The sequence below is a fragment of the Cervus elaphus genome, chromosome 27 (genome assembly GCF_910594005.1).
Source record: "Cervus elaphus chromosome 27, mCerEla1.1, whole genome shotgun sequence".
Lineage (NCBI taxonomy): Eukaryota > Metazoa > Chordata > Mammalia > Artiodactyla > Cervidae > Cervus > Cervus elaphus.
In genome coordinates, this window is record NC_057841.1 from 24348683 (window position 1) to 24368400 (window position 19718).

Below are 19718 nucleotides of genomic sequence, written 5' to 3' on the forward strand. Positions count from 1 at the left end.
CTGAAAGCAATGGTCAATCCTGGGGCAACAGGAAATAAGGGTATCTCCCTCAGTTCTTTGATAGACGGTCAATCAGCCAAACCTGTGCCCTCAGGGCTCAAGAACTCACAGGGAGAAAAGGATGTTGATGGAGTAGCTGTGGGTCGGGTCCCAGGTGCAGGATGCAGGACTTGAGGGTGCTGAACATGAAAATTGGAACAACTGTCTCTCGGGCGAGATAGCTGCCCAGCTAAAGAGTTACCGTAAGTTAGAGTGGGGAAACCAGGGTGGGGATGTCTCTAGACATGCAACTGCCCCCAGTACTTGAGTCCAGAAGTACTCAAGGTAAAAGAGGAACTTGCTCCTTGAAGGGCCAGGGGGCACTCTGGGAGGAGGTCAGGCTCTGGTTTGCTCCCAGAAAGCCTAGTGAAGCTGAACTTCTGAGCCGAACGAGGTGGCGACACCCAGAACTTCCTTCAAAGTAGCAACTCTCAGGGAGACTCCAACATGCCAGGAGCTGCCCTCCCAGAAATACTGTCTCTGGAGAAATGCTTCAGGCTTGGACGGAATGTAGGGTTTTGTTTGTTCTTGACTTGGCCAAGAGGACTGCAGGGAGGGGGGAGAGGATGTAACAGCCAAAACGGGGAGAAACGGAGGTCACCCTCTATGGAAAGAGATGCTGTCAAGGCTAGCAGAGACCTCTTAGAGAGAAGGGCCAGGAAGGAGTTCACCGAGGCAGTTCAGCTCCTTTCCCCCAAGCTGTTCAAGAGGGCTGAGGGTCCAGTTTCAGGAAGCAGAAGTGAGCCCCTCCAAGAGGATGCTTCAAACAGGCAGCACCCAAGGCCACAAGAGTCACAGAATTTCTGAGAAGCACAGAGGGGATTCTCCATTTAAGCATGGATTGCTAACTGCCAGGGCTTGGGATGAGGGCTGGGACTTCTCTCTGCAGCCCCGGTAGAGCCCAGATTCACTTGGTGGTCAGCTCCCTGGGTTGGAGTGGGCTTTCTAAAACCAAGCAAGTCCAAGAGGTTGGGCCCTGCAAACTCAGCCACTCCAAGGGGCAGAAAGTCACATACAACAGGAAGATTTTCTAGAATGGTTAAACCATATATTCAGGTCCACTCGGGGGACTGTGGGGCCACACCAATCCCGATGCTGAGACGGATGACCAGAGGCCTCAAAGAGAAGAGACAAGCACGTCAGGTTTTTGGATGCAACAAAGTGTTGCTTCCAGGAACAAGTCTTTCAGAATTTCTAAGTAAAGTGCCAAACTTGATTCTGAATGGTTACGGGGGTAGGGTACCACCATGTGTGACCACAACCTGATTTTGTTCAATATCCTGAGGGTAAGACCATCACTTCCCCTCATAATCATTCAGTTTTGGAAAACAGAAGGGTGAGCATTCAGGCAGCAGTTAGGAAAAGGTGGAAAGGAAGACTTTGATGCTAAATAGTAGTCCTTAAACTTAGAGGCTATTTAAAATCTCACACTGGAATCTCAGGAAAGTCACATGAGACAAAGGATAAGAAAATCAATAGCATATGAAGACCTGTTAGCACAGCACAAAAGTACATTCTCCCCTGTTGCCCTGGGTCTACTCAACAACCCTAGGAGGTCAGGCATACAGGCTCAGGCCTGGTTTCTCCACAACACCCCACCCCTAATCAAAAACAGGCTCAGAGAAGTTCACCGACTTGCTCAAAATCACAGACCAAATGAAATTTGAAACTGCAGTAGCAAAGCACACAGACCATTGAGGAGAAAGAGTCTTTTTCAAAAAATGGCAAGATTTTTAAAAATCCCTAAGGGAAGAGAATGAAGAAGTGTCCAGAGCATGAACTTGAAAGTAGCCAAAACAAAATGCAATCTGGGGATCACAGGAGCTCTGAAGGGTAACTGAAAATATCCAGAGCAGCAAATCACTCAGATGGGTCAATTGGGGTCTGACCCATTCCCAGCCTGGCGGCCTGGGCAAGTCACTGCCCACTCTGTGCCTCCTGTTCAATCTGGGACCCAATCTCGCAGGATTTGTTAGAAGGATGAAATAAGACAACGGATGTAAATCAGTGAGAGAAACACTCAGCCTCTGGCAAGCATGACAGAAGTGTCTGCTAGGACTATTAGAATAGTATTACTGAGACTTCCCTGGTGGTGCGGTGTAAAAGAATCTGCCTGCCTGCCAATGTAGGGGACATGGGTTCAATCCCTGGTCCGGGAAGATCCTACATGCCGTGCAATAACTAAGCTTGTGAGCCACAACTACTGAAGTCCATGCACCTAGGGCCTGTGTTCCACAAGAGAAGCCAGGCAACAAAGAGCGGACCCTACTCACCGCAACTAGCAAAAGCCCGAGCAAAGCAATGCAGACCCAGCGTGGTCATAAATAAATGAATAAATAAAATTTTTAAAAAAAGAATAGTATTATTGGTATGGATACATGTAAAGTACTTAGGCCAATACCTGGAAAATAGTGTTTTTGCTCTTTACACTATTGGCTCTTTTTTAAAAAATCATTTTTAACCTAATGACATTACATTTTAAAAATACATGGTTTATCAATGCACATTTTTCATAACTAGTGCATGTACTACATTTACTGATGAAAGGCACCTAGGTACACGTGAGTGTCAGATCAGAGCAGTGTCCCCACCCCAATAGTGATAGCCCCAGGGGACAGTGCAGGGACTTGGTTCTCAATTTAGCCTCCAGGGCTGCTTCCCAGGGACATGGGCAACTCCCCCAGGGCTCCCTGAAATGAACTCATGGGTGCTCACAAGAGTCTGCACAGACCCCCAGGAATATGGAGTCCCCGAGTGAGAAGCAGATCTAGTGAGTGAGTTATCTGGAGTGCTTCTGAAGGTCTCCTTGCAGAGGAGATGGTAGTGGATGTCTTGCTTTCTGTTTTCGAGGAGGAGAAAATTGCTGTTATTGCCACATACTAAATTCCCTCTGAGTCCAAAGACTGGACTCCAGGACTAATGGAAAGGGGCATTCTGGAGAAAAGAACAGGACAGTCTCCTTCTTGGCCAGGAGACCTGGCTGCCTCCATGGCTGAGGGCAGAATGGGCAAACATTAACTTACCACCTCCGACTGGGAGAAACTCAACATCATTTATCTGAGGAGGAAACATGTCTGATCAACCTACTGACATTTTCTGAAGGAAAACCAGGAAATGTAATTTATTTAGGCCAGTGCTTTACAATTTGGGGGATACAAGAGAATCCCCAGGGCATTTTTAAACAACAGTGATGCCTGGGTTCCATCTCAGAGGTCCTGACTTCCTTGATCAGGGGTGGGCACAGGGGCACGGATGTCTAAAAGATGTGAGTGTGACCAGAGTCACCAGTTTAGACTTGCAAAAAGTCTTAAGGCTTGAGACAGGATTGTTGGGTGAGTAAAAAGTTGTTCTTTCAGAAAGAACAACACAATTTAAAAATAGGAAATGAAAGGCAGGGATCAGAGAACATTTCTTAGGATATAAAAACAGGGATCCCCCTGCCCAGCCCCCTGCCATTCAAAGATGCAGCAAGGTCTGATCTTGTCACTTTCATGAATGATGTGGGATAATGTCCCCACAGCTACAGACAATGCAGGAAGTTTTCACCGATGCTAAAAGGAGTCTGAGGTGCCCAACAGACGCCAGGGTCATCTCAGCCCTGGGAACTGAGCTGTCAGTGACTGAGAAAGCATCCTTCCACACTTGGGGGTTAATGAGCTCTGTGAGGCTCTGGGGTGGACCACAGTGGGCTCCTGAAGACACCGCATACGTTGCACCATCGCTAACCCCATGCAGCGAGATCATGGGTGTGGTCCTTGGAAATAAACACAAAACCCTGCTCCATCTCTGTGCATAGCCCCTGGGCTTCTGCCACGACATGCCATGATAAAAAGACGACTAAGGTCCAGAGAAGGGCCACCGTGAAGGCACAAACTTCCACACTGGGGGAGAGGATGAAGCAAGTAGAGTAGGGAGGAGAGCTTGGGCAAAGATCGTGGAGGCTTGCAGTCCAGGCAGGTGGACAGGGCTTGCCTTCCAAAGTTTTCTGAAATGCTGCCATGGAGAATCACCGCTTTGAGTTTTTAAAGAGCAATTTTACTAGCAGTAAAGGATGCAGTTTTAAAAAGTGGATATTCAGCACACAGAACTTATCATCCCAGAGGGCGCAGTGACTGAAAATAGAAACTGGGCTAAGGACATGATTTATTAAGAGAACTCAGAGTCTTGGAGAATACTGCTAAGTTTGAGAGTATTTCCATGAAAGGCGACCGACCTCTCAAAGTGCTTGTCAGCATCACTGTCACAGACCCCAGGGCCAGCTCAGCGAGGCACGAGTTCTAGAAATGGGAAATCATTCCTCCTCGCTCCCCTCTAGCTGCCAAAAGGGTGACGCCACAGGATATTTTCAAAACTGTCCGCTGAGAAAGCGTCCATGACAGTGATGCCACAATACAGATGTCATAACGATGTGACTGCTTTGAAATTTTCCCAAGTTCCGTAATGAGGGAGATATACGTGGGAAAGCATGAAGACAAAAGACAGAACAACAGCAAAAAAGCCACAAAAGAGAGTATGAAAGTGAACATCGCTCAATCGTGTCCGACTCTTTGAGACCCCATGGACTACATAGTCCATGGAATTCTCCAGGCCAGAATACTGGAGTGGGTAGCCATTCCCTTTTCCAGGGGATCTTTCCAACCCAGGGATCGAATCCAGGTCTCCCGCATTGCAGGCGGATTCTTTACCAGCTGAGCCACCAGGGAAGTCCAAGAATACTGGAGTGGGCAGCCTATCCCTTCTCCAGGGGATCTTCCCGACCCAGAAATTGAACTGGGGTCTCCTGCATTGCAGGTAGATTCTTTACCAACTGAGCTGTCAGGGAAGCCTAAATAAAGCTGAAAAATGTTTAGTTAGGAATAACATTTCTGTGGAACTGGCCAGAACAGGCTTGCTTATTGTTAAATTTAGAAAAAAAAATGTTAATTTCCCACATTGCCTCTTTGAGTTTTTACAGCAGAGGCCAACTGTCAAACAGTTATATTTCCAATGTTATTGCAGTTTATCCAGTACCCTAGCTGAGAGACTTTTGAGAGGTGAAGAGAATGACCTTAATAATTCCCCTGGGACCTCCAGTATACATGGGGACCATCCTGGATACACTACAGTGTGTGATCACCCCAATGAAGTCCCAAAGTTGGGCTTGGAATTTCCAGGCAGAATTCAGGTTTTCTGAGTGTGCTGTTAAACAAAATAACATTCCCTTATGACCTGAATTTGCATAAAGGATAGGAAAATATTCTTCTCTTCTCTGGAGAATAAAACAGGGGTGGGGGAGGGGTGAAGTCAACATGGAGAATGATGGTGGGAGCAATGCCCCCCTCACTGGTGCTGTATTTTTCACTTTAAATCAATGGTTCATAGCTTTGGTTGAGTCCCGGGGGAGCCTTTCAAAACAACTCAGGCTGGGGCTTACCCCAGACGAAATAAATCATCTCTGGATTTTCTTAAAAAGTCACTACTAATAGTTTATGAAATGGTTCAAAACTTCAAGGTAAATAAAGTCAAACAAATGTCTCCAAATCCATTCCAGTGGCCCCTCCCCACAGTAAAGCAACGAACCCAGGTGAATAAGACAGCCAAGAGTCCCCAAAGGTGAAGCCAGGTCCCTTCTTCCTTCTGGGCCCCTCTTCTGCTCCACACCTTCCGCGGTCTGTCTGGATCTGGGGACGTAAAAGCTGCCCTTTGGAAGGAACAGGGACTCGGCTGCCCTAGAGGTATACAGCTTGGAAGGCCACTTCCTGGGGCTTCTCGGGATGATGTCAAAACCATGGAGGGTAATTCCCCATCCCCAGGGGTTTTCTGCCCTCACACCCAACTCTGGGGTCATTTTAACCATGTATTATGACATTCTCCACATCTTAGACCAACAGCAAAAACACAATGTGATGAAATGTAGCACAAAATTTCTGTCTTTCTCCGCAACACATAATTAAAGCTACCTTATTAAAAAGCTATACATATAGTCTCCAGATAAGAATACTGGAGTGGCATTATCAGAGAAATGCAAATCAAAACCTCAGTGAGGTACCATTACACACCAGTCAGAATGGCTGCTATCCAAAAGTCTACAAGCAATAAATGCTGGAGAGGGTGTGGAGAAAAGGGAACCCTCTTACATTGTTGGTGGGAATGCAAACTAGTACAGCCGCTGTGGAGAACAGTGTGGAGATTTCTTAAAAAAACTGGAAATAGAACTGCCATACGACCCAGCAATCCCACTCCTGGGCATACACACCGAGGAAACCAGATCTGAAAGAGACACATGCACCCCAATGTTCATTGCAGCACTGTTTATAATAGCCAGGACATGGAAGCAACCTAGATGCCCATCAGCAGACGAACGGATAAGAAAGCTATGGTACATACACACAATGGAATATTACTCAGCCATTAAAAAGAATTCATTTGAATCAGTCCTAATGAGATGGATGAAGCTGGAGCCCATTATACAGAGTGAAGTAAGCCAGAAAGATAAAGACCAATACAGTATACTAACGCATATATATGGAATTTAAAAAGATGGTAATGATAACCCTATATGCAAAACAGAAAAAGAGACACAGATGTACAGAACAGACTTTTAGACTCTGTGGGAGAAGGCGAGGGTGGGATGTTCAGAGAGAAGAGCATTGAAACAAGTATACTATCAAGGGTGAAACAGATCACCAGCCCAGGTTGGATGCATGAGACAAGTGCTCAGGGTTGGTGCACTGGGAAGACCCAGAGGGATCGGGTGGAGAGGGAGGTGGGAGGGGGGATCGGGATGGGGAATACATGTAAATTCATGTCAGTGTATGGCAAAAACCACTACAATATTGTAAGGTAATTAGCCTTCAACTAATAAAAATAAATGGAAAAATAAAAAGAACTGTATCCTCAGAACATGTAGATTCTAACATTCAGTAGGTGCTCAATAAACATTTATTGATTAATGAAAAAAAAAAAAAGAATACTGGAGTGGGTAACCATTCCCTTTTCCAGGGAATCTTTACCACCCAGGGATCAGACCCACATCTCCTGCACTACAGGCAGATTTTTTACTGTTTGGGCCACCATGGAAGCCCATATGTATATGTAAGTATATACATATATATGTATGTATGTATATTGCCTGCCAAAAGAGAAAAGTAGATCCAGTTCTAGACACTATTTGGAAAGGAAATCACAAAGCACATCTGTCTGTTCTTATCATCGCCATGAGGTGGTCACCCCAGCCTTGGATCTGGCACACGAGTCCCTAGGGGATGACTCAGATGGTCACCACCATGCCCCACAACACTGGTCTGGTCTAAGTTTTCTGATGGAAAGTACAACTGATTCCCTTTGCTCTGTGCTGCCCTGTGAAGCATATTTTATTTTCGATGCACTCTATTGTTCTTAATGAAAAACTTCTCATGAGCCAGAATGTGGAAGTAGCTATTTACAGCTAAGTTTTATGAACATCATAGTCAAGAATTAGAAACAAACATGAAATTGGTTATAGCTGTACTAGCCCACATAACAGATTCAACTCTCCAATCTGCGTCCTCGCCATTTGTAACATTTGCAAATTAGTCTCTGCTCACATTTCCTAGCTGCCCCCCGCCTCCCAAAAATGGGCTCCTGGGTCCCATTGCAGGACATTCTGGGATCAGGTAAATTTTTCAACATGCTACTTCCCTCTTACACTCTCACTTTATAAAAACTAGGTGAGCCTTTGTAGCTGGGCAATACAGGTTTTCAAGAGGTCACCACTTACTTCAAGAAAGAACTGAACTCTGGGCCACTGAGAGCGCGCCAACCAGGTTCCCATCACTGACCACAGTGGAGCCAAGAGAAGAAGTGGGGGAGGTGAACCCGTTCGGGGTCTTCTCAAGGAAGCTTTTCACTTTGCCATTTCTTTCATAAAAAATGAAGTCAGAAGTGCCTTCATTGTCAACTGGGACTCTTTAATTCCTCAACCCCTTAACCCCAAGTCAAGAGCCGGCAACCTCTGAGGCTAAGGAGCAACCAGGATAAGCCTGGAGGGTCCAGGCAGCCAGAGGGGCTCACGTGGGAAGGAGTGGGATGAAGGAGGCATGCCAACCAGATCAGTGGGAGCGAGGGCACGTCCTGGGTGATCCAACTGCTCTTTTAACCACGCCAGGCCAGCCTTCTCCCAAATGGCAGGTCTGACAGTAAGAGCGGAAGGGGCCATAAGGGTGGCTCATCACCACACGTGACCAGTCCTGGAAGTCAGGACACAGAGACACCGAGAGCAATATCACCTCCCGTGGCACTGTTTTCTAGAGAGAACAAGAGGGTTCTACTTCCAGCTGGGGGACAGGACTGGCTGGCATGGCTTTCTATTTTGAATCTTGGCAGCTGGATTCATAAACAGGAAAAAGCTGGAATTCTGACTTGGGGATGGGGTGGGGCTGGAAATGGTTCAGATTCACATCCTTGCTGGAACTGGGCAGACATCAACTCGAGGGTAAAGGCCAACTCGGGAAGAGCAGCAGGTAGTTTCAGACCCATCTCTCCCGCCCCACCCCCGGCCCCAGTACAGGTTTTAACTGGAAGTTAACCTTTTAGAGCTCCCGACCTAGCCTTTCAGCATCACACATCACCAGTATCACACATGGTGACAGGCACAAACTCCATCCTCAGGTCCTTCTTGAAAGGATACTCCTGCCTGAGGAAACTGCACACACTTTGACTCCAAATCGGAGCCCGGCTGGCAGATCAAGGAGCCCAACTCAGTTTATACTCACCCAAAATGATGCTAAACGGAGCAACCCACGGAGCCGAAATTAATTCGCGATAGTAAATTGTGGCATGTTTACTCTAAACTAGCCTTTATAAAGTGTTCTCTCTTGCTCCAGGGCCCTGAGAAGGCAGTCTTAAACCTGTTTTAAAACGGAAATATACCCAGGATCTCAAGAGTTATTTTTTTAGACCAGTTCTTTAAGATATGTAAAGGAGACCCTGATAATGCAGTGAATCATCAGAAATAAAATCTGTGATCCAGTATCACGCGCCTTTTCAGCAGTGCTCCTTAGTCATGAATTTACCTTTGATGCCTAATAACTTCATATACAAAGGTCTTCATTTATAAAAGTAGATGGAACATCTCTCTTAAAGACACTACACCAGCAATGCCCTCAGGGTTCTCAAACATCTATGAGAAATAAGAAATCTAGATACACGTATAACGTTTACAGGATGCTAACTATATGACTGCATAGAAGCATCCAGATAGTGGTAGCAAGCTGACTCAGCCAGGGGATTAACTGAAGAAATGTCCCATAGCTTACTGTCTTACAGCTGAGGTTTAAACCACTATCAACCATAAACAACAAATGTGAGCATGAATAAACACAGTCACAGAATGAATTCAGTGTGTTTGATAAATTAGCAAGTCTACTTTCCTCTAGAGAATGTCATCATTTGCCGTCAGGCTATGCCAACAATCCCTGGGTAAACATCGTTTTTTTTTATTCCTCTAGGTTATTAGGTTCTTGGAAAGCTACTTGCCTATCGGTGTTAATAAGTTGCTAGCTTTGTTAGCAACAAAAGGTCCCTTACTCATTTAGCTCACACCTAATGTGTGACACAGGGTACTGGATGAAAAGTCAGATTTTTATACCAACTGCCTTTTTAAGCAATTACTAAGAGCAACACAAAGGGCATTTTATGTATAACAAAACTCTCCATTCTACCTAACATCTGTAAGTAACGCAGCAAATGAAGAGGCATGCTGGAGGCAAGCGATACCTTGGAGACGGACAGTTCCTTCGATTTAGACTCAAACAGGTGCTCCAGCTTGGAGGTGTCCACCTTAATGGGTTCCAGTTTCGACCACAGGAATTCTCTGCAGCGGCCATTGTTCTTACACGGCCACTCAAAAGGCCGGACTTCATTCCAGAACAGACGGATGGTCTTCTTTTTCTTGGTGAATGCTGGCTGACCCCTGGGTACCTGGGGCCACCCTAAGCCCTGAGGAGCATTGAATACTGGAGGGGGAGCCAATAAATTACCGGGGACTGGAGGGGGAGGCACGCCGTCCAGCAGGGGCGGAGGGGGTGGGGGTGGCAGACCCAGAAAGGTGGGCGGGGGCGGGGGAGGCGGCCCTGGGGCCTCTCGGTGACCCAAGTCCACGTCCAGGACGTCAATGTCATCCTCCTCGCCCAGGTCAGTGAAATCCATGTCCTGGATTCTGAGCTCCCTGGGATTGGCCATGAGCTGGTCCCAGATGTAGTCGGATTCTGTCTTGGGCTGAGCCGAGGCCTTCTCTGTGACCTTGTCATTGGGCTCCGCGTCAGGGGAGATGGATCCCCTCCCTAGGTCCCCACTGTTGAATTTCTCCGCGAAGGCTTTCACACTGCCCCGGTTGTCCAGACAGCCAACGTCCACCCTCTTGACACTCTCATCCTGGGCCAGGGAACTGGCCTGCAGGGTGGATATCCGGCTGGCCAGGCTGGCTACCGCCTCCGCCCCCTGTGCGGTCCTCGCGGCCTCACCCTCCCCCTTCTCCTCGTCATCCGCGGGCTTTCTGTTATGGGCATACAGCATGTCCAGCATGAACCGTTTGCTGGTGAGGATGTCGCCACACTGCTCATTTACACCGGCATCCTGAACACCCGCGGACCACAAACCTGAAAGTACACAGGAGAAAAAAATGAGGACATCACAGCGGTCTCAATGCCATGAGAGAACCAAGCAGGCAACATGTGGGCATTTCACACAGGAGGAATCAGGAAGACCCAGAAATAAAGCAATAGAAGAGGAAGGTGGTCGTGGTTGACAAGATGCTCTTGATCAGAAAGAGATGCTGTGTCAAAGGGCCGATGGCTCACTCTAGGGACCCAATACTCTCATAGGTGTGACACAGCTTGTGGCCCTGGCCTAGGCTCATGGGAAAAAATGTTCTCGTCTTTTCTGCTCACCCATGATAGCTGGTCAGGACCCACTCAGGGCAACTGCCCTAACTACACACAGAGAGGCAAGGAAATGCCCCCTCACCCACGGCAGGTACTGGAAAGGCTGTAGAATCACTCCTTTTTCCCCCTACTCCACCTCCACACCAGTGAAGCCAAACTGTCTGGAGAAATGCACAGACCATACCACTGGTCATACGGCCACCAGTCTTCAGCAGACCCTTAATGCTGCCTGGCAGCTCCATCCATGACCTCTCCTAGATGGCTTTCCAGACGCCTCCTCTTTCCTCTAGGCTTCCATACTCAACTCATCCTCTGCAAGCCTCGCCTTGCTTTCTGTTTCAAAAACTTAATAGACAAAGTCGGAGCTCTTCCAGGGCCTCCATTCTGCCTCTACTCACCCACCTGCACCTAAACGCTGACCACGTCTGTCCTGTGACTACTGATCACCTGTCCTCTTGGTGGGACTCATCCACTCCAGTGATTCTCCATCCTGCATCTCCCATGCTCCTCCCACTAGGTTTTCCTACTGGTATATAAACACAGTACAATTTTACCTGTTAAATGAAAACAAAAAATCTCACTTGATTCTACTTATCCCTCCAGCTATAATCCAAATTTTCTCCTTTCTTTTAAAGTAAAGCTGGGGTGGGGAGGGAGAGTTAGGAAGTTTGGGAAAGTCATACACACACTGCTATATTCAAAATGGATAACCAACAAGGACCTACTGTAGAACACATGGAACTCTACTCAAACTTACCTGCCAGCCTGGATGGGAGGGGAGTTTGGGGGAGAATGGATACATGTGTATGTATGGCTGAGTCCCTTTGAGGTTCACCTGAAACTACCATAATGTTAATCAGCTATACCCCAATACAAAATAAAAAGTTTAAAAAAACAAACAAAAAATAAAGCATTGTATAAGAGTTGTTTTGCTGTTTCCAATTTCTCTCTTTATTCTCTCTTGAACCCAGTTTAATGAAGTTTTTGCTCTATTTCAGAGATGCTCCTTTCTGGGTGACCTATGACCTTCCTGTCTCACTAGACGCAGAGGTCACCCCCTCATCCTTGACTTACATCCTCCACTTGGCCTCCCGGACACTGTACTCACCTGGCTTGCTGCCTTCTCTTTGGCTGCTCCTTCTCAGTCTCCTGTGTTGGTTCCTCCTTATCTTTAACCTTTAAGTGTCTGTGGACCTCTTCTCTCCATCTACACTCCCTTTCCTAGCCTTCATCTCATCCAGTCTCAAGGCCTTTAAATGCCATCTTCTTCCTCAGTCCCACCCACTCACCCAACCCGCTTCTCCTGCAGTCATTTCTGGTTTCAGTTGCAGCCACTTCACCCATCCTTCATCCATCCAATGTAATTGCTGCCAATTCCAAAAGCCTCAGAGTCATCCTTGACTTTTATCCTGTTCTTTCATCCCACACAGCAGAGTCCTATTAGTTAAATCTTCACGTTGCATCCAGAATCCAATCACTTTTCTCATCACTACTCCTGCCACAACACCAGTCTGAACTAGCGAGGTTGCTTGCCAACAGGGGAGCATCCAGCTGATCTCAGCGTCCACGCTTGTCCTTCTACAGTGAGTTCTCAACCCCAGAGCCACGTGATGTGTTGCAATGTCCAACTTATCTTTCTGCTCTAAGTCTTCCAACGGTGCCACATTTCACCGAGACAAAAAGCCAGTGACCTGTCAGTGTTCACAATCCATGTGTGATCCCACCTGAATTTTTTTTTCTCCCTCTCCTACCACCACCTCCACCACTGCCGCCACCCCAGATACACACACACGAACCTCTTCAGCAATAGCACTGATCTGACGTTCCTAGAACTCACCAGGCGTGACGTGATCCAGCCTCAGGACCTTTGCCTCTGCTGGGGCAAACCCAGTTAATCACACAATTTGCTTCTCAACTTCCTTTCGGTTTTAGCTCAAATAGTGAAATCTTTCCAGTGAAATCTTCCCCGACCACCTTATTTAAAATTGTGGACAACTCCCTCTCACCCACAGCTGATGATCTTTTCCTGCTTTTTTTTCTACCCGAGCATGTCTTACTGTCTGATCTTCCACACACTTTTCTCTTTGAGTTTATTGCTGCTTTTGTCCCATTATTGGAACGATTATAATTATTTGTTAAATTGTGTTCTTCCTCGGAATGTAAACTCTACAAGAGCAGGGGTTTGGGTCTGTTTTGTTCCCTGTTGTATCCCCAGCATCTAGGATGAGTGGATGAATGGATAATGGTCAGGGATGTCATTCCTCTGAGTTTGCTTCCTGAGGTCCAGCAGGGCTGTGCAGTGGGCATTTCAGGCTGTGAGTCCCATCAGATACCCAAGGGCCTCTGTGGCTGCTCATCTGGGGAGGGGGCAGGAGACCTAGGCCGAGGACGTGAGCAGCATGAGCTTTTTGTCTTCCAAAGAGCTGGATCAAACAGGCTGGGGGAGGACACTGGTCTCTGTGGCTGTGCCTTCACCTTTGAGGAGGCATTTACTGGGGAAGCCCAAAGGCCCCCAAGTGCTCTGATTTTTCCACTGTAGTTTTGTCCTCTATGCTCTGCTCAACAGTGGCCTAAGCTCACCAAGCGCCTAACACCAGAACAAGGAGGTCTTGGGTCCTCTTGGAGATTGGCTTCACAAACAAAATACATTTTGACGATAACCACCATCAAAGAGACAGGAGGTGGCATTTGAGGACATGATGGGAAAATCACTACAGCTGCTCAAACAGTCCCGTAAATAGGGAGACTGCTTTGAAGCCAGGAAGCTGTGGCAGATAAAGTGACTGAGTCTCTCTCAACAGACCGCCTCACTCTCTCCATTGATTGGGAAATGTTGGCAATTTCTTATTTTGGCAACAGGGCAAAGAGCATAATCAGGTAACATCTTAAATGCCGGCTTTCAAGTTTCCTTTCTTCATTCATTCATGTCTTTTATAAAATCATTATGTAGGGTGCTTCTTTCTCCCTAGAGATTTCCTTTTTTCTGAAGTGTACTTCATCTGATATTAATACAGTCATTAATACGGCTTTTCTTTGTTTGATGTTGGCATGACATCTTTTCCCGGCTTTTAACTTTCCATCTGCCTGTGTCATTACATTTGATATGAGTGTTGTATAGATAGCACGTAGTTGACTGGTGTTTTTATCCACTCTTCAAATCTCTGTCTTTCACTCGATATGTTAGGACTTAAGTGTGCTGTTTTATTTGTTTTGTTTGATCCTTGTTTCAGTGTCTGTTCCTCCTTTCTTGGTCTTGGGTGGATTGCCTGAACATTTTTTAGAATTTCAATGTGACTTATTTATTGTGGTTTTGAGTTCATTGCTTCATGTAATTTTCCTAGTAGTTGCTTTAGGTATTACAGTATACACACTCACTTCTTTAGTCTATTGGTATTGGGCTTCCCTGGTGTCTCAGTGGTAAAGAATTCACCTGTTAATGTAGGAGATGCAGTTTTGAGCCCTGGAGATCCCCTAGAGAAGGAAACGGCAACCCACTCCAATATTCTTGCCTGGCAAGTCCCATGGACAGAGGAGCCTGGTGGGCCAGACCATGGAGTGGTAAAGAGTTGGACACACCTTAGAGACTAAACAAAAACAAATTGATGTTTTACTACTTTGAAGTGCAGAAACCTTACTTCCACTTATATCCCTTTACCCGCCCACTTTTAAAAATACAGTTGTCTTAAGTATTTCCTCTACATATGCTGTACTCCATATAGCACATGCAATTTTGCTTCAACCATCGAATATGATTTAAGAAGCTCGTGAGTAAAAATACAGCATTTTTATTTACCCCTATTTTTTTTTACCCATTCTGTTGTTCTGTTCTTGCTGGAGTCCCAAGTCATCTTCTATCATCATTTCCTTTTTGTTCAGAGAACTTACTTTAGCCATTCTTCAAGGGGTGGTCGCTAATGACAAATGCTCTTGGTTGTTCTTTACTGAGAATGTTTTTATTTCCCCTGCATTGTTAAAGGCCACTTTTACTGTACATGTAATTCATCGTTGACAGTTATGGTCTTTCAGAACTTGACAGATGCTGTCTCCCTTTCTGCAGGCCTTGGTGATCCAGACAAGAAATCCACTATCCTCTGAACTATATATATCCTCTTCTATAGGTATCACATCATTTCTTTCTGTCTTAAAAAATTATTATTTGGCTTTTAGTTATCATAAGTTTGATTATCATTTGTCTTGGTGTCGATTTCTTTGGGTTTATCCTTGTTAGGATTTGCTCAGCTTAAATCTGTAGACTTACGCCTTTTGCAAAACTTGGGAAAATCTCAGCCATTATTTCCTCAAACATTTTTCCACACTGCACTCTCTCTCCTCTTCTTAGACTTAGATGAAATGAATGTCAGTTTTACTGACATAGTCCCATAGGTCCCTGAGGCTCCTTTCATTTTTAGTCTATTTTTCCTCTCCTATTCAGATTTGGTAATTTCCACTGATCTGTTTTCAAATACACTGACTATTTCCTTTATTGTTTCCAATCAACTATAAAGTATGTCAAATACTTTATTTCAGCTTGTATTTTCCAGTTGTATAATTTTCCCTTCGTTCTTTTTTGAAAATTTCTTTGCTAAGACTTTTTTAATGTATTTCCTGAGAGTTTGTAACTGTTCTCTAAAGCATTATTATGGTGACTGCTTTTAAACTTTTGACAGATCATCCCAGCACCTGTCAAAGGTTTTGAAGCAGTCACCATAATAATGGCATCTCTGGATGGTGTTTTTCCATTCAAGATGTCAGTGCCCTGCTTCTTGACATGATGAGTGATTTTTTATTATATCCTGGATGTGCTAGGTATTATGCGATAGAGTTTGGATCATATTTAACCTTCTCTTTTAGCAGATAGTCACTCTTTCAGGGTGTAGCTTATAGGTCTTGGTGCAGGTATATGTTCAGCTCCCTGCTGGGTCCCACTGTCACCAGGAAGAGGGCTGACTCACTCCCTCAGTGTAGATGGGCTGAAGCCCCTTGACCCCAGAAGCATCTTCCCAGTGGACGTGAAGCACTGACTCCCATTGGCACACTGTCTCCAAGTGAAGTGAAGGCTCAGTTTTCCATCAGTCCCCACCAATGTCGAGTCCCACCTTCAACCACATCATTCCACCTTGTTAATGCTGGGTGGGGATGGAGGCTTAGCTCCCCCTGGGACCTCACTGGCACTGAGGACAAGGAGAGTGGCCATGGGAAGAGAGAGAAGGCTATCAGTCTTTCCGCCAGGTCCTCATTAAGTGTGGTCCTACTGCGGTCCAGGTGAAGGCTCAGATCCCCACAGGACCCCACTGACTCGACCCTGTTGGAAGAATTGAGATCCACTTGCTTCTTCCTGCAGGGGATAGACTATAAACTCCCCATTAGGCCAACAGTATCCCAGCAGGGGAATGGAGTGCAATCTGCTTCTACTGGACAGGCGACAGAAGACGGGTTCCCTTGGGTCCCGTTGACACTACAGGGTTGAGGGAGGGGAGGGAACTGGAGAACCATCACTCCCATTTCCATATGGGTGTGTACAGAAGACTACCTCCTCTTCCGTCTTACTGAAACCACTGGATTGGAGGAGAGGTGTGACAGTGCCATAGTTTCCATTAGACCTTGTTTAGGATAGGGCACTTATTAAGAGCAGCACAGATTTTCTGTTCTGTTAGGCATTGCCTTTCCCAATCCTTTGGTTAAGGGAATCAGCTTTCCTTGAAGCTTCACTGCTGTGTCGTTCAAGTCAAAAGACTCCTAGGCAGCCTGCCTCCTTTTCACCTTTCAGCGTCCTTCTGTGATTAGCTGTTCTATTATATCCAGGGCTTTATTTTAGTTGTAAGAGGGAGGAACTGGGAGTAATGGGGCTTCTCCATCTTAGCCTGATACTTCTTCATTCATCAGTGGTTTTATGAGCCCCTATTATGTTCTGGGTCCCCAGCTAGGAAGTAAGGACTCACAATAAACAAGACATACAACCCCATCCTTACTGCATTCAAGTAGAGACAAAAGATGATTCTGGAAGTAACTACAACTGTCTGACCCTTTGCAACCTCATGGACTGTAGCCTACCAAGCTCCTCCGTCCATGAGATTTTCCAGGCAAGAGTACTGGAGTGGGTTGCCATTTCCTTCTCCATACAATAAAGTGTAATCTATGCTACGATAAAGTCTCTCATTCTAATGCCAGGGAGTGCCACACTGAAAACAAAGAAAAATAAAACCACACACTTTCAATAAGTTGAATCTCTTTCAAGCTCTACAAGTTCATCCTCAACTAATAGCTACAACCATTAGAAAAAAGATTGGGAATCACTTTGATTGCCTTTGTGATTTAGTTGAGAAGATTCTGAAAAGCAAGAACTATGAGGACAAAGCTTCCCTGATTCCATGGTTGCTGATGGTGCCTGTGAGCAGTGGGATATTTTAGGAACCAATAAGCTACAACAAATAAACATGGTTACACCTCTTAACAGCACCAGGCTGAAGTAGAAAAGCCACTGCAAAGCTCCAATTCCTGGACACCACCAGCTTTTGGTAGGAAGTCAATGGTTCTTCACTGGGAGTAGAGTCTCCATTTTTGGAAAGTTGTCCTTATTTGGAAGGATATTGGGCAATCTGATCCAAGAAAGTTCTTTGCCCTGGCTTATTTTTACTAACCAACTTGTTGATATGTTTTAGGCTTGCTAAACCTAGTTATGAGGAATAATCCTTAAAGCTACTCATAATGCAATAAAACATGATTTAAGGTCAAACTGATCAACAAGACTTACCCGACACTCTGTACTGTGGCCAAAATTACATTAAATGTGAATAACAGCAAGTAAAATCTGACAGTATAACTATAATCTGACTTTGAAAGAAATTTAGTATCAATATATGTAATCCTTTTAGCACCCATGTATTCAACCAGACACAAGATTTTCAATGCAATGATTCCTAAGACATAAACAAAGTCTTCAAAGCCTTTCCCTTTTCATTGAGACTAGATGTATGTATAGAATTAAATATAATTATATAATTGTGAAAACTGAAATATTAGACTAAGCCACTGGTTGACAGGTCTCCTGAATGAATTGTGGCTTCATTCATTCATTCAATCTTTGTTCACTTGTCCAGGCTTCAGGGAGACTGTATTCTTAATCTGTGAACTAACACATCATGCATGGGTCATGCCACTGATTGGCAGTCCCTTGTGGAGCCTTCATGCTGCCTTCCGGGCCTGAGATGTAGGGTCCTTGAATCTGTGTCACTGTGTAACTTAATGAAGGCTGCCCCACAAGACATGTCTCCACAGGTGAGGAATGTCTGTTGAGAGAGGTAGCTTCCTGACACCACACACAAGTCATGAGATGGAACACCAACTCCATGGTGTCACTCATGAATCATAATTCAAATGATGGAGGTGGGAGGGGACATATGTATACCTATGGCTGATTCACATTGTTGTATGGTAGAAACCATCACAACATTGTAAAGCAATTCTCCTCTAATTAAAAATTTAAAAAATAATTCAAATGATAATTTGAATCACTTAAAATTTCTAGAACCCTCTGTGGCACCCTCCCCGAGTCCCTAAGGAGAACTAACATTCCATTTGGTCCCTAAACATAAAGTCACCATCAAACAGGTGAAACTGAATGACTATCATCCATAACACCAAAAAGGTATGATTCTATAAGAAAATGCACATACTTAATATGGAAGAAAACAGTGGTCCTGAGTAGACTGTAGAAAATTACCTAAATTATGTACATTCCAGCCGAGCCCATCAAACTGACCTCAGCACGCTATGAACTGGCCCTTTTTAAAAGTACTCATACAATTCATTTTTACCAAAGTTGCTCTGGTCTGAAGTGTTTAGTCGCAATAGTTCAACATACTTCACTGCAAAATTAACTCTTTCAAGGGAGCAGATAACAACACGATGTGTCTCTAAATTTAAACCAGAAGACAGCCCCACTTACTGTTCACAATTTAACAGTTAGAAGGAAGCTGAGGAATTTCTCTGCTGGGGCTCATTCCTCAGGAGAAGTCCCTGATGGCCCTTTGCCAGCTGTAAATGGGTGGTGCATCTGCATGTCAGAGGGAGGGAGCCCATCTGGGGGGCAGGAAGCTGCTGGCTGGCTGAGTGCGGACATGCACCCTCCTCCAGACACGGGGCACCATCTGGGGAGCAAGCTTGGCCAGCAGGTCAACTCAGAGACCAGTGAGCTAGGTGCCCTGTGCCGTGCCCTGGGCGGGGTCTTCCTTACCCGTGCCCTTGTCCCGGGAGAGCTTGTCCTCCTTGTCCTCCCTCTCCAACGTGCTGCTGGAGGACGAGACGCTGGAGGCCGAGCAGTTGTCACGCTCGTTCACCGCCTCATTCTGCCGCTCCTTCTCGCTCAGGGAGGCTCGCTCCTCGTGCTCCGGCTCCAGGGCCCGCTCCACCTCGCTCTCTGCTCCCGCGCCGGCAGGGGCTAGCTCCTGGCCGGCCTCATCGGCCACCTGCCCCACCTCTGCCTCCACGTCTGCCTCCGGTTCAGGCCCAGGCTCCCCGGCGCTGGCTGGGGGAGACAACAGCGGAGATCACAGTGAGGACGGGAATGTCTAGGCAACGTCGAGCGAAAGGGAGACCAGACGTGAGGCTCATCTCTTGGGGCCATCTGCGGCAGGTAGAATTCAAAAGTGGCCCTGAGACTCCCGTCGCCTGGTCATTCAGTCAAACGCTGCGGGCAAGGGGATAGCGGCTGGCATTCATGCCTCAAGTCACTCAACCTTACAATACAGAGATCGCTCAGGTGGGCCTGATCCAACCTGG

General features: G+C 46.0%; 1 protein-coding gene across 9 annotated transcripts in view; it reads right to left on the minus strand.

The window, feature by feature from the left end:
• FHOD3 (formin homology 2 domain containing 3) overlaps positions 1–19718 on the minus strand; it is a 502620-nt gene that overhangs the window by 59379 nt on the left and 423523 nt on the right. For all 9 annotated transcript variants that reach the window (XM_043888946.1, XM_043888942.1, XM_043888941.1 and 6 more), the window contains 2 exons: positions 19174–19464; positions 9775–10655 (listed from right to left, as the gene is read on the minus strand). In XM_043888946.1, coding sequence (XP_043744881.1) covers positions 9775–10655; positions 19174–19464 — 1172 coding nt within the window. The remainder of the gene's footprint in view (positions 1–9774; positions 10656–19173; positions 19465–19718) is intronic.